We start from the raw sequence: 12,463 nt of genomic DNA, 5'->3' as shown, positions 1-12,463 counted from the left end.
TTAAGCAAAATCTACTGAGGTTTGGAGTAATTGTTCAGAGTGGTGGCCTGAGAATTCAGGTCCATCTTGCGGAAGCTGCAGCTGGGCTTCCACGAGCCCCAGAGCAAGCTGGGGGCCACTGGAGAAATTTGCACCAGCAATCGCATGTTTCCATCTGGAGGTAATACGGGTCCCCGCTGGGCACCAGGCACCAGCCGCCCCTCCTCCACAATGGCAGGGAGAGGGACCCTGGGACAGCAGAGCCCCCCACGTGGTCAGAGGGAGAAGTCTCTACCAGACCGTCACTGCTTTTACCGACAACCCATTTTGGAATCTTTACACAGGACCTGAGAAGTAGGTTTTAACCTCTTCTACATGGTGTAAATTCCGTGAAAATGGGGGGATATTCCAATTTGTTGTATATCCTAGCGTCCCACGTGAATATTTTGCATATTCGTCTATTCCCACTTCAAATTTGAAAACTAATCTCTGGATGTATGACTTTATCATCAGGAAATAATCGTGTAATAAATATACTAGAAAGTTTATAAAACAGTAGAGACATGGATGGCTTTTTTTGAAACACACAGCACTTTATTTTCTGTAATGAAAGTTGTTCCTTGCGTATTAGGACAGTCTAGTGGCTGCTCTTATGTTTGTGAACGGTTTTGCTCTGGTGAAGACTCGTATCTCTGGTCTCCTCTCTTGAAGAGCTGCCCTCCGGGATCGATGTCAGGGTCTTATACTTTGGAAAAGCCTTTTTTTCTTTGCAAAACTGGCCCATTTGAATCCACAAGCCATGAGCCTGCCTTTCTTAGCTCTCAGCTGTGGAACTAAACTACAGCACGTTGCATTCTCAAGCATAAAAAGTAAGTGCAGAATGAGGTGTAAGTACAGTTATACTTCATAGCTCTGTGTTTTATTTAAGCAAATGACTCTTCAGGAAGACACGTCTTTGGGCTTTTGAAATGTATTTTTCTGTTGCAATAGTTGGTCAATTCCTTCAGCAGTTGAACCAACTGTTAACTCTGTCAATACTCAGAATTCTCTTAGTTTGAAGATCAAATTTGTATTGTGTGGTTCCATGAACGATATAGAAAAAGCCTGGAAATAAACAAAAGAGACTTACTACGTTACACAAATGATCTCTGGGTTTAACCTGAATTCTTGAAAAACTGCCATTTGTGAGAATAGATGTTTTTGGCACTTGTTCCAAATAACAACGCTGACACTACTCTATGACAACACAATGGAGGAAACGCATATATATATATTCACTTACCATATTTCTGGAAAACAGCATCAACTTTAAGGCCAATCCCAGGAAAGTCAGTTGCTATCGCTCTGGGATAACCTGCGTCCATGGACCGTTTGTATTCGTCATACCTGGTCAAAAAGTAATTGGAAGCATCAGAACGTGTTAATTGTGTAGACTTCTCAAAGTCATTACAGGGAACTTGCAGCAGGACTCTCACAAGAACTTTTAACCCCATAGGTCTTGTGTAGCATGGGGGAGGGGGAGGTAGGACGTTGGGTGATAGGAGATTTTTAAGGTCCCTCTCAATGCCAACAACTAATTCTAATTCTCCAGGAGGTGCTGCACATTGTCTTACTACAGTAAACCGCAATGAAAGATACATTCCTATCGGCAGAAGGGGCTCTGTGAAGGTCAATGCCTTGCTTCTTAGCCGTCCTTTTCCAAATTCAGCCCCACGTGCTCCCTGCATTCCCAGTGCAAGTGCTGCATGACGTCACCAACCACGGACATGGCTGCTAGACTGGTTATAGCCATTCACAGAGACGGCAGCCTGCCAAGGCAGTATGAGACTCATTTGGAAATGGTTCAATCTAGAATGTTCTCTCTAGGTAGAAGGAGGTGGTGCGCTGACATGTTCTGCACTCCGTCTTTACCTCCAGTACTTTTCAGCAACAAAGAAGTAGGTTTTCCCAGTTTCTTCGTCAGAAACAGCAGCATCGATGTTCTTCACAGTTTGAGGGAAGCCGAAGGATCTGTAGATGTCCTTGGGGTATCCGTACAGCATTTCCTGCCCCTGAGCAGCCCAGTACTTATCACCTGCCAATCAAAAAAGAAAAAAAAAAGATGAAAATACTTGTCCAGGGCACCGGAAGACAGTGTGTTGATTTCCAGCCATGTCCTCAGCTTCCCACGTTAGAGCTGTGTCCTGGCTGCACATTAGAACCATGTAGGGAGATTTTTAAAGATATCGATGCTAATAACATAGCCCCGATCAATTAAATTAGTATACAATTTATAGTTTCCTACATAATTCTAATCTGCAGTAAGCTTGGAGAGTGACTGGCTTGTGGGGTTGAGGGTTTCTTCCAAAGCCAGATGTCCCGGTGACTGAAGAGTTCATCGTGCTACGTCAGCGATACAAGGCTCACTCCTCTAGCTGCCCGTGGGCTGTGGAAGTTCACACCAGTGGTTTCCCAAAGGCCAGAGGGTTGCAATGACTCACAATCTGTAATGACTTGCAACCTTTGTAAATAAAAACCATTGCATCTGAGTAGAACACATTGCCAAGTAAGTAACCGTGCTGTGTCCAGATCCGTGTATTTATACTTGGTAAGCCCCACAGCACATAAAACTGGTCTTAGATTGCAAAGCCAGGATTATTCTCACAGCGCAAATACACTCATTTACCCCTTATGAAAAAGCAGCTTGAAACTTGGCGCATCTAAAATCCTATTTAATTTTGTGATCTAAGGGCCAGAAGGCGTGTGTCAATGTTTTTTGCCCATCTGAACAGCATTCGATCCTCTGGCTGGGTCAAGTACTCTAACGCTTGTGTGTATGATGCCAAACATCTGTCTGCAGAAATACTGGTGTTTGGCATAGGGCCTTCAGAGCCAAGAGCCCGTCATTGGATTATGTTTCATTCTGACAGAATCCAAGAAGTTTGTCCCATTCGATTCATGGTAGGACTTGTCATATTTTAATGTACATAGAAACTGCCCTGGAATCTTGTTAGAATTCCAGACGGTCTGGAGTGGGATCCGATCCCACGGACGGACCTTGAGGACATCATGCTAAGTGAGAGTCTGTGTTTCTAACAGACTCCCCAGGGATGTCCACGCTGCTGGTCTGAGGACCGTACTTTGACAGCTGGCTGCCAGGGCCGCCTCTCCCTCTCTCAGGAGACCCACTGGTACTAAAATCGGTCTCTAGGAAATCTGGACACTTGAATGTTTCCGTGCCATCCGCTCTGTCCTGGGGGCCCCAGCCCCTCCCTTCTGTTCCTGAGCATCCCCAGGGTGGGTACGTAAGTAGTTTGCAGAGGAAACGCATCCATAAGTCCAGGTTCATGGACGGGCAGGACACGCATAGATACACTTTTTATTTAAAATGACTCAGAGATGCACTAGGTTATGCTTAGTGAGGGTGATGGACTCCCATCGGTGTGATAAGTGAGATCGCCTGATTTTCCGAAGGCCACGGAAAGAAAGTGGCCAGGACTCACCTATATTCAGCCCCAGAGCAGATGAATTCACAGTAACGGAACAGTAGGGGGAAGCATTACCTTTGAAAAACCGGATTTCGTCTCTCTCAGCAAATTCATAAGCTGCCTGAAGTCCACTGGGCAGGTCTGGCCAGAAAGTAGAAATGAAATTGAGCTCAACTTCCGGGTAGAAGGGGTTTTGGCGCATGTAGAACCTGATTTGGAAAAACAGTGGAAAAGGTTTTGATCTCCTGGATGCAAGGGCGGGCTGACCTCTAACAAACACATCCGACCCAACCAACCTCAAGAACATAAACAGTCACATGCAGCAAAATAATTACAAAGGGATCAGTTGTGCACAAATTCTCACAATCTAACCACTGGCTTTGGCGGAGTCTTTGGGAGCCAGTGGCGAACGCCCGTGGCCGGAACCCACTGCTGGTCGCCAACATCCAGGGCACACCGGTGGCAGCGGCCTCTCCCCTGCACCACGCCTGACCAACACCCTACGAGAGCCTGGTACTCTCATCTCGCGGATGAGAGACCAAGGTCGGGGAGGTGAAGGGAGCTGTTTATGGCCACATAGCTGATAAGAGAGAGGCAAAGGTTAACTTCAGACTCAGGTCTGGCAGCCATTCCGTTCCTCCTCCTTGGGTTGGTTCTACAGCCTACAGGGAAGACTGTGGCCCCCGCCATTGGCAGCCTGACAGGCAGCTCCGATCCCGCCTCTGCTGGCTGCGAGACCCTGGGCAAGTCTGTTACCGTCTCTAGCCTCCCATGGCTTCGTGACTTGGTCACACATAAGTGATCTCAGTGTCCTTTCAGTTCCTGCGAATCCTAGCTTTGTGCCTGTACCTTGAAGAAATCCCTCAGATTCTTGCTTTGATAGGTGTGTCCTGCTCCTTTCAAACCAACTATGTCCTTGCACAGCCTGGCTGGAGTCACACCCTATATGGTTTGCACCCAGCCTTGTCCTTAGTAGAGGAGAGGACAGGAAGCATTTGGAACCAATACCCTCCATTCTAGGGTGGATATGACCACAGACAGAGTGATGAAACAGTACGGACAAGACTCCAGGAAGAGCAGCTGACCAGTGAGCCCATCAGAGCACCCCTCCTTGCTATGTGCTGACACCCTGGCCCTTCCTCAGCGCTGATCGTTCTGTGGATGGCCTCACTCAGAAAAAGACTGTATTACTCTCTTGCACGGTCCTCTAGGAATCAGGATGGTACAGTCAGCAGGCCTGCGTCTCGCATGTGAGGGGACCCTAGCATTTGTGAGGCCACATGCTGCAAAGGGGGCTCCAGGGCCTTCCTGAGAGAAGAGAAGCATGTGGTGACCGCCCATATCTGCTTACAGGAGGAAACCCCTTGAACGCGGGGATTTTCCCCACTATGTCTCCTTCCCTTCTCTAGGTCTCTGCAGATCACAGGCGTGGGGTGGGGGCATCTTTACTGGGATAAAGCGGCCACACAGCCTTGCTCAGCATGATGGTGCCGTGAAAAGCATGGGTTTGTCCTCACAAGGTACTAATACTCCTCAACCATGTTTCATCACGAGGAGGGGCATTAATGAGGAGAGCTGGGGAGTGGGGGTCAGAAGATCGGTTACCGCTCTGTCACTGGAGAACCCAGTGCCTTGAGAGCATCTCTTCCCTTCTCCCTGCCTTACCTGACTGATCTGAAAAACGGGATTCTATTCACTGAATATTCTACTTCAATGGTATGTTTTTCTGAGAACCAAACAACAGAATACATGTGGGGGAAAAAGCTGTTACAAGTTCATCACATTGTGCAAATGCATGAAATTGCTCACATTTAATTATAATTATAATTATAATTATGTATGCAAACAAGTGTAAGGTAAATAATGTGTGTGCACAGTAGTGGCCCACCGGCACCCACAGCCGTGAGCGCTGTTATTACTACAAACATGAAACACAAAATGGAGCTGATGGCCTACCTGTCTTTAAAGAACATCACTTCTCCCCGAACTGTAGTGATAGCATCAAAGACTAGGTTACTATCACACACCTGTGGTGTTTGGGAGCCTGTTGGCTGGACCGGATTCGGGGAAGGTCCTAAAAGAAAAAGAGATCTGCAGTTAGTTCTGCCTGGTGTGGGACAGCTTCTTAGAGGAGACAGGTGATGGGTTCCAACGGCCCCTCGTCCCTAATCTTCTGTGCACTCACCATATATGGCCTGGATGGCATTGATGTCATCCTGAGATAGCTGGACATCACCGTCGTACATGTAGTTGGGGTACATCAGAGCCCCAATATCAGTAGAATGAGAAAGTCCAAGGGAATGACCCAACTCGTGGGCCGCCACACGATACAGGTTGTAATCTAAAAGGTCCAATAAACCCATTAGCGGTTGCTCGAAGTGTTCTCAGTTTGGAGACATGTAGTTAAGAGGGATCCATGACTCTACAAGGACTAGGGCTTATGTTTTTGTGTAGCTTTTTGAAATAGCTATAAAACTTTCCCCCAAAGATGGGAGGACGGGAGGCTTTTATTAATAGTGAGAACACAGGCTAAAGCCCAAACTCTGTGTTTACACTGATAAAACGAAAAACCCAGCTCAGCCGACTCTGAGTCCAGCACAGATCGGCCAGTCTTGTCAGGGGTTAGATGTCGCGCATTAGTTCACGGAGAAGCAATGGAGTCCCAGTAACAGTTTTTTTCTTCCTATCCACAAGCTGATACGTGCCTATGCTGGAAATTTTGGAAAACACAACCTCTCCTCCCTTAATTTTCACATAATCTTACTAACACTGTTGAATTTTGGTGTGTTCTTCTAATAAAAAAATAATTCTATGTAGATGCCCACAAGAAAAACATTAAGATTTTCAACATTTTTTAAATAGAAATTTTAGAGGGGCCTATTTGCAGCCAAAGAGGTGCTATTACTAAAAGAAATACCCTTCTCTTCCAGTTTTCTAAATGTATCATTAACTTTATAAGTGATAGTAGAAAAATACATACTTCTACGAAAGCGTTCTTTCAGTTAAGCCAAGCAATATTTCAGTGAAGCAAGAAGGGATAGGGCAATGGAGAGAGACAGGATCAGCTGACTTACTTCTGTAATTGTTGGTCCATGTTTCATCTTCATCGAAATGAGCATCCCCTCCAAGATTTGGGCCTGGTGGAAACGCATGAGCAAGGTTTCCGTTGGGTCCATCAAAGGGAGAATTGTCGTAGTGATCTGTCAGAAACAGAATTCGAGAAGTGTCCCTCTTGGTTCCAATTTAGGCTAACCCAGGAGAGAAAGCATTGGCTTTGCTGAGAGGCCAAGAGACTTCCAGCAAATGTGATACAGTTTCCTTCCTTAAGCCTATAACATCAACACCCCTTTAAACAAGTTCTTCCAGATGCAAAGATGAAGGGCTTTAGGGGCAATCGAACTTAAGGTGAGAATACTCCTGTGGGACAAGAAGAGCTTACCTCCCCAGACAAAGGATATCATGATGTCTGCTTGACCCTCAAAGATCTTGGTGAAGGTCAGGGGCGAGACGTTACTCCAGAGTCGAAAGGCTTTCTCCATGGCACTGTCCACGTCTGCTCTTGGCAAATCTGGTGTGTAATTTTCAATCCTTAAAATGGAATAAAACAGAGACGTAAGGACTCATTGCTTACAGCTCTGATGGGAAATAGCGCCCTTGCTCCGGTGCTCGGTCTGCTTACCTGTAGGTGAGGTGTGTGTGCTCCCATCGGAGGGTCCTATCAGTGAGGACGTACTGAGCCACGTCGGGCACCCCACATCGGGGCTGCTTCATCACATTCAGGGTGTCAGCATCTATCTTCCCGGTCACCTTCAGCCCAAAGAATTCCTGCATCTGCTTCAGCTTCTCAGTCACCAAGCTGCTGTTCCTCTGCCTTACGATCTGCTTCCCATCGCTCTTCAGATTGTAGTAGTTTTCCAGGTATTTCTGATGAAAGAGAAAATTATTGAAGCGCTGGACGGGAACTCTTTCTCTTTTCTAAAGATGGACAATAATTAGTTTTAGCTGAGGTGGAGAACTACTTTAAAGATGGCGTTTTGATTTCATGGTGGAAATTATTATTGGTGGAGCCTAATCTCCCCACCGCTAGTGAGCGTGCAGTCCGAATTACAATTTGTAATTGTAACCTATCGTTCCTTCAGTTCCCACTCACCTCCACCTGGGAAAGGGAAGAGAAGGACCTGCGCACAGCTGGATACTGTTTTGGGGAAAGGGCCCTTCCCAGCAAACATTTCTCCGTGTGAGAAGTCCACCCTCCAATAAACTCCCTTACGTACAAGTGCTGCTCGGTACTACTGAGCAAAAACGCACAGAGAGGCTGTTACGTTGGCGGCGTGTGAAAGCCGGCATCTACCTGCACCGTCCGCACGTCCTGGTCCTGTGCTCCCGGGGTGGCTGCCGGGAAGCCGAGGGACCCCACGCCGCAGAGCAGCAGCAGCAGCAGAGGAAGGCTGGGCATGCTGGCCTTAGCTCTCCTTCCCAGCCGAAGGACTGATGTTCCCCACCGGCCGTCCCAGTGCCTCAGCCAGAAAGCGCCCTCTTTATATACAGGTCCGCACTTCCAGAAAGCCGGAGGTTGGCTAACTCACGTTTCATAACATCCTCTTTGATTAGCGATGAATAGCTCCAGCAATTATCAGAGATGGTGACGCTTGCAGATTATTTAGATTCACTTGGTGTCGCAATTGTATGATTAATACCAAACAGGACGTGTGTGTGAAGGAGGCACAAGACAGTTGTGTCCAATTCCTTCCTATCCTGTTTGAGCAGCCTTCTAGAGGACTCCGTGAGCATTTGGAAAGGTGGGCTTTGCTCCTTGACTGTGCCGGCCGTGACGCGCTCCAGGTTGCACCCTGCTCCCGCTCCCGCTCCCAGGGTGGAGGGCAGGGCTGCAGCGCCTGCAGCGGTGCTGTCTGGTGGCTCAGCACCCGCACGGCTGAAGCTTACAGCCCTGCAGGTGCTCACCGCGGGGCAGCGATCCCGCCTTCAGAGCAGCGCCCTTCTGCCTTTGCCAAGTCTCCTGGGACACCTCTTCCAGGGTCCCACAGTGTCTCTCGCTCTTTATTCAGGCCCAGGGGTGAGAAACCCCCGTCCACAGGTGGGTTAAGCGATAACTCACACCCTGTGTAGACACTGCCCATTGGCATCATGGGACACAGAGGATCCTTCGCTGAAACCCATCAGAATGGACCATGTGAGGCAGGGGCCGGCAGGAGACCAAGTCTTATGGTCTTACTGGGAGTCTGCTGTCTTTTTTTTTTTTTTTTAAGACTTTATTTATTTATTTGACACAGAGAGAGAGCTCGTAAGCAGGGGGAGAAGCAGAAGGAGAAGGAGAGGCAGACTCCCCGCTGAGCAGGGAGCCCGACGCGGGACTTGATCCCACAACCCTGGGATAATGACCTGAGCCGAAGGCAGATGCTTCAGGGACTGAGCCCCCCAGGCACCCCGTGCTGTCTTAGTTTTGATCATCCTCGCTCCCCTTGATGGGAGCACATCTTTGCTCGTTGGCGTCCGGCCGCGAGGCTTTCTTCTTTGATGCGTGTGTTCCTGTATTTATGCGTTCGTCGGTTCCAATGATGTTATTTAGCATCTTCCGTGCACCTGTTACTGTGGCAGGAGGTTAATTAGTAAATGAACATCGTATGGGACGTCTTAAGACGGCTTTAACAGGAGTCCATCTAAAGCTGCTCATACTAGTTTTACCAGAAAGTGCTGGGAGAGAAGAGATGGTAGAGTTGGTCCAACTCTCAATTTTCTGACCTTCATTAATCCTCCTACCGCCATCATAATTTTTGTCAAATCTCAGTACCATCTCTAGTATTATTTGTATTTTTCTTGAAATTTACAAGTTTGGCCTCATTTTTTAAAAGATTTTATTTATTTGACAGAGCACACAAACAGGAGGAGGGGCAGAGGGAGAGGGACCTGAGATCATGACCTGAGCTGAGGCAGATGCTTCACCCACTGAGCCACCCAGGCGCCCCGAGTTTTGCCTCATTGTAGCTATCGTAACTGTAAAATCATGGTTTAATGGGTTATTATTTTTGTATGTGTATTAAAATAAATACAGGGCTATGTAATGGAAAATGTGCATTAATGTATCCATAGTCCCATAGTCAAGTGTCTTGGGGGGGGTGTCCTTTCTACCCTTGGTGAGAAAAGATGACCTAAATCTGTGGCTTTCTCTACTCGCGCCCCACCCTCCTTCCTGGAAAGTGTCGAACGAGACGTGAAGTTGAGAACCACTTGCCTCTATTCTTCCCCTTCAGCACCTGACGGGGCTCCCGCCCCCCCACCTGTCAGGCTGGCTTTCTCACCTCACCGATTTCTGTCTTCTTGCCACACGAAGATCAACACCGTGGGTATAAATATTGCTTCAGTGTATTTTGGATTGATGTGAAAGAGCTCATTTCCTCCCTAATTATCTAACCACAACTTCCTCATCGAAGTGGAGTAATTCATGAGTTTGAGACAGTAAGAGGAATTAGAAGAAATTCTCATGAAGTTGAAATCCTGTCCTTCTCCCGGGCGTCAGATGGAGGAGGGTGGGGCCGGGAGCACAGAACACCAACTGAACTGACTTCAGCAGGCAAGGGAAATCCCGCAAGAACTCTTTACGTTGGAGCTTGTGTTTTAAAGTCAAGGGGTGGCACACCCTGACTCTTGGGGAGTCTGGCCGGTGTGAAGAGGGGGCACCCTGCTCCACTGGGCAGTGGGAAGAACGGTCCCCGTCTTAGCTCGAGAGCATGTGACCGTCTGGGGCTGGGCCAGGAATTACAAAGCAACCCCCGGGAAGGGTCCCGTAAAGTGTTCAGTGTGGCAGGAGTCTACACAGCCTATGGTCTGCAAGTTTTCCAACGTTCGTGAACTACTATATCCTTTAAACAAAATCCCTTTGGGAAAGCCAACTTGTAAAGCCGATGCGATCATAAGTGCCTTCTGGAAGTGGGAAATGGGGCTTGAGAGCCCCGCCTCCCTCCCTGCCCCGTGGTCCCCTGTCTCCTCTCCTCTAGTGAAGTCTCCGATTTCTATGCAGCAGCGACGATTCAGTGGTGTGAAGCACAGAAACCCAGGGTCTAGCTCAGGTGAAGAGATGGGAGAACAGAGAGGTCGCCCATGGCCGGTGCTCACACCTCTGCAGGGATTGGGGGGGAGGTCGTGGCCGGGGAGACCGCGGGGAGCGTGGACTCACACCTTCTGCTCCTGGCCTGAGGGCAGAGCTCTCCATCGAAAAGCCCTAAAAGCCGTAAAAGTTTCATTACAACTTCAGGAATGCTGACGTGCATCGCAAACTTGTCACTGAAATAGCTGTTTGTTAAATTTCTTCCCAGAAGGACAAAGAATTTAAATGAAGTTTTGGCTTGGCAGCCAGCCTCCAAGATTCACGTGGTCCTGAATCTTGAAATTTCCAGTTAGGTATTCAGTAATTCCTTGATTAATGCCTGCATGTGATCTATCTGAGAGTGGAAAAGAAAACATAAAAATCTAGACCAGAATGCTGGGGATTAAATCCTACCCAAATCCTGCCAATGCCTCAGCTCTGCATAGTTTCCAAGAAGCTCAAGACAGGTTAGAATTTTATTGCTCTTCACCTTGGAATGCTCTTTCCCTGGGGACTTCTTCCCCCTGGCCCCCGCTTGGCTGTAGTTTTGGGGAAATTATTCCTCTCTGCCGTATCCCCGGGAGCACGGCAGGCTCAAGCGTGCTCTTGTCAGCTGCTGCTTCCACGGACTCCTCACTGTTTCTAAACATGCAAACCGTTTCCAAGGCTTTCTCGGTCACTTCACGCCTGCTGCTCTGAGGAACGATTCAGACATGGCTGTGTTTCTCCATATTAAGCTCAGTCTTGGAATAGCAATCTTGCTGCATGTTTTTTATGTTTGGAAATACGGCCTTTTAATTTTGTAGTTCAACTTGAGAGTCAGATTTTTTTTTTCTTGTTTTTTGGTCCTACAACTCTTGAAATGACCTTTAGCAGAACCTTTACACATGTTTCATGCTGCTTTGTTTTGGGAGTAACATGAGGAATGGCTTTGTCCCACCCGGTATGTTCTCCTTCCGAATGGCCCTATGGTTGCTTCACAGACAACCAGTGTGTGTGTGTGTGTGTGTGTGTGTGTGTGTGTGTGTGTCTGACGTCTAACAGACACTGCACCTGCCGTCCCTTTAGCCATCGTGGCTACCTTCCAGGTGGAGATGATCAACGCATCGACCCGGAGTCACTTACCTTCATGTGTCTGTGCACCTGCAGTCCACCGGCCTTCACGGTGCCGTCACCAGACATGACGCACAGGCTCTGGGTAAGGGATTTGGCCTCCCTACCAGAGAAAGTGTTGTGAGACATGGGGCTGGTTCCGTTGGTCCTGTCATGTCTGTAATAACATCTCCACCCCCCACCCTGTCCCTCGGGCCAGAAAGGATCGTCACTGAAGCCCGCACACACCTCTATGTGTCTGACGCTGAAATGCATCTCTTCGTTCTCACCGGAATTCAGTGTGGAACAGCCAGTGTGGTGGCTCAGTCCCTCTGTGCATAGGCGATGTCTTCCACTGTGATTTCCACCCTTCTCGCTTCCATGTCAGCGCCTCCTTTGGTACAAATCTTTTTCCTCACCCCATGAACTTGTCTGCTGACCTTGACTCCCCAAACATCTCTCTGGTCTTTACCACCCACCTTATTGTCTAAGCTTGACCTTGACTTTTTTTTTTTATGTTTTTTTATTATGTTATGTTAGTCACCATACAGTACATCCCTGGTTTCTGATGTAAAGTCCGATGATTCATTAGTTGCATATAACACCCAGTGCACCATGCAATACGTGCCCTCCTTACTACCCATCACCAGTCTATCCCAATCCCCCACCCCCTTCCCCTCTGAAGCCCTCAGTTTGTTTCTCATAGTCCATAGTCTCTCATGTTTCATTCCCCCTTCTGATTACCCCCCCTTTCTTTATCCCTTTCTTCTCCTACTGATCATCCTAGTTCTTATGTTCCATAGATGAGAGAAACCATATGATA

General features: G+C 48.0%; 1 protein-coding gene across 1 annotated transcript; it reads right to left on the bottom strand.

Annotated features, from left to right (window-relative positions):
- Nucleotides 1-547: 547 nt before the first annotated feature.
- On the bottom strand, nucleotides 548-7,946 carry MMP1 (matrix metallopeptidase 1). The gene is made up of 10 exons (XM_008690145.2): nucleotides 7,798-7,946; nucleotides 7,126-7,370; nucleotides 6,886-7,034; nucleotides 6,521-6,646; nucleotides 5,632-5,787; nucleotides 5,403-5,520; nucleotides 3,522-3,655; nucleotides 1,891-2,053; nucleotides 1,262-1,365; nucleotides 548-1,083 (listed from the first exon to the last, which is right to left on the bottom strand). The coding sequence occupies exons 1-10, from the start codon at nucleotides 7,900-7,902 to the stop codon at nucleotides 983-985; spliced, it is 1,401 nt and encodes a 466-aa protein (XP_008688367.1). The 5' UTR covers nucleotides 7,903-7,946; the 3' UTR covers nucleotides 548-982.
- Between the last annotated feature and the right edge of the window lie 4,517 nt (nucleotides 7,947-12,463).

This window comes from Ursus maritimus, unplaced genomic scaffold, assembly GCF_017311325.1.
Source record: "Ursus maritimus isolate PB19 unplaced genomic scaffold, ASM1731132v1 scaffold_16, whole genome shotgun sequence".
NCBI lineage: Eukaryota > Metazoa > Chordata > Mammalia > Carnivora > Ursidae > Ursus > Ursus maritimus.
This window is presented reverse-complemented; position numbering and strand designations above follow the sequence as displayed.

Excerpts from the sequence above, each read along its gene's own strand:
- MMP1 (XM_008690145.2), bottom strand. The coding sequence starts at position 7,902 with ATGCCCAGCCTTCCTCTGCTGCTGCTGCTGCTCTGCGGCGTGGGGTCC. Across the intron at positions 6,647-6,885 it reads GATATCCTTTGTCTGGGGAG|ATCACTACGACAATTCTCCC; the intron begins GTAAGCTCTTCT and ends TGTTTCTGACAG. Across the intron at positions 3,656-5,402 it reads GTGATGTTCTTTAAAGACAG|GTTCTACATGCGCCAAAACC; the intron begins GTAGGCCATCAG and ends TTTCCAAATCAG.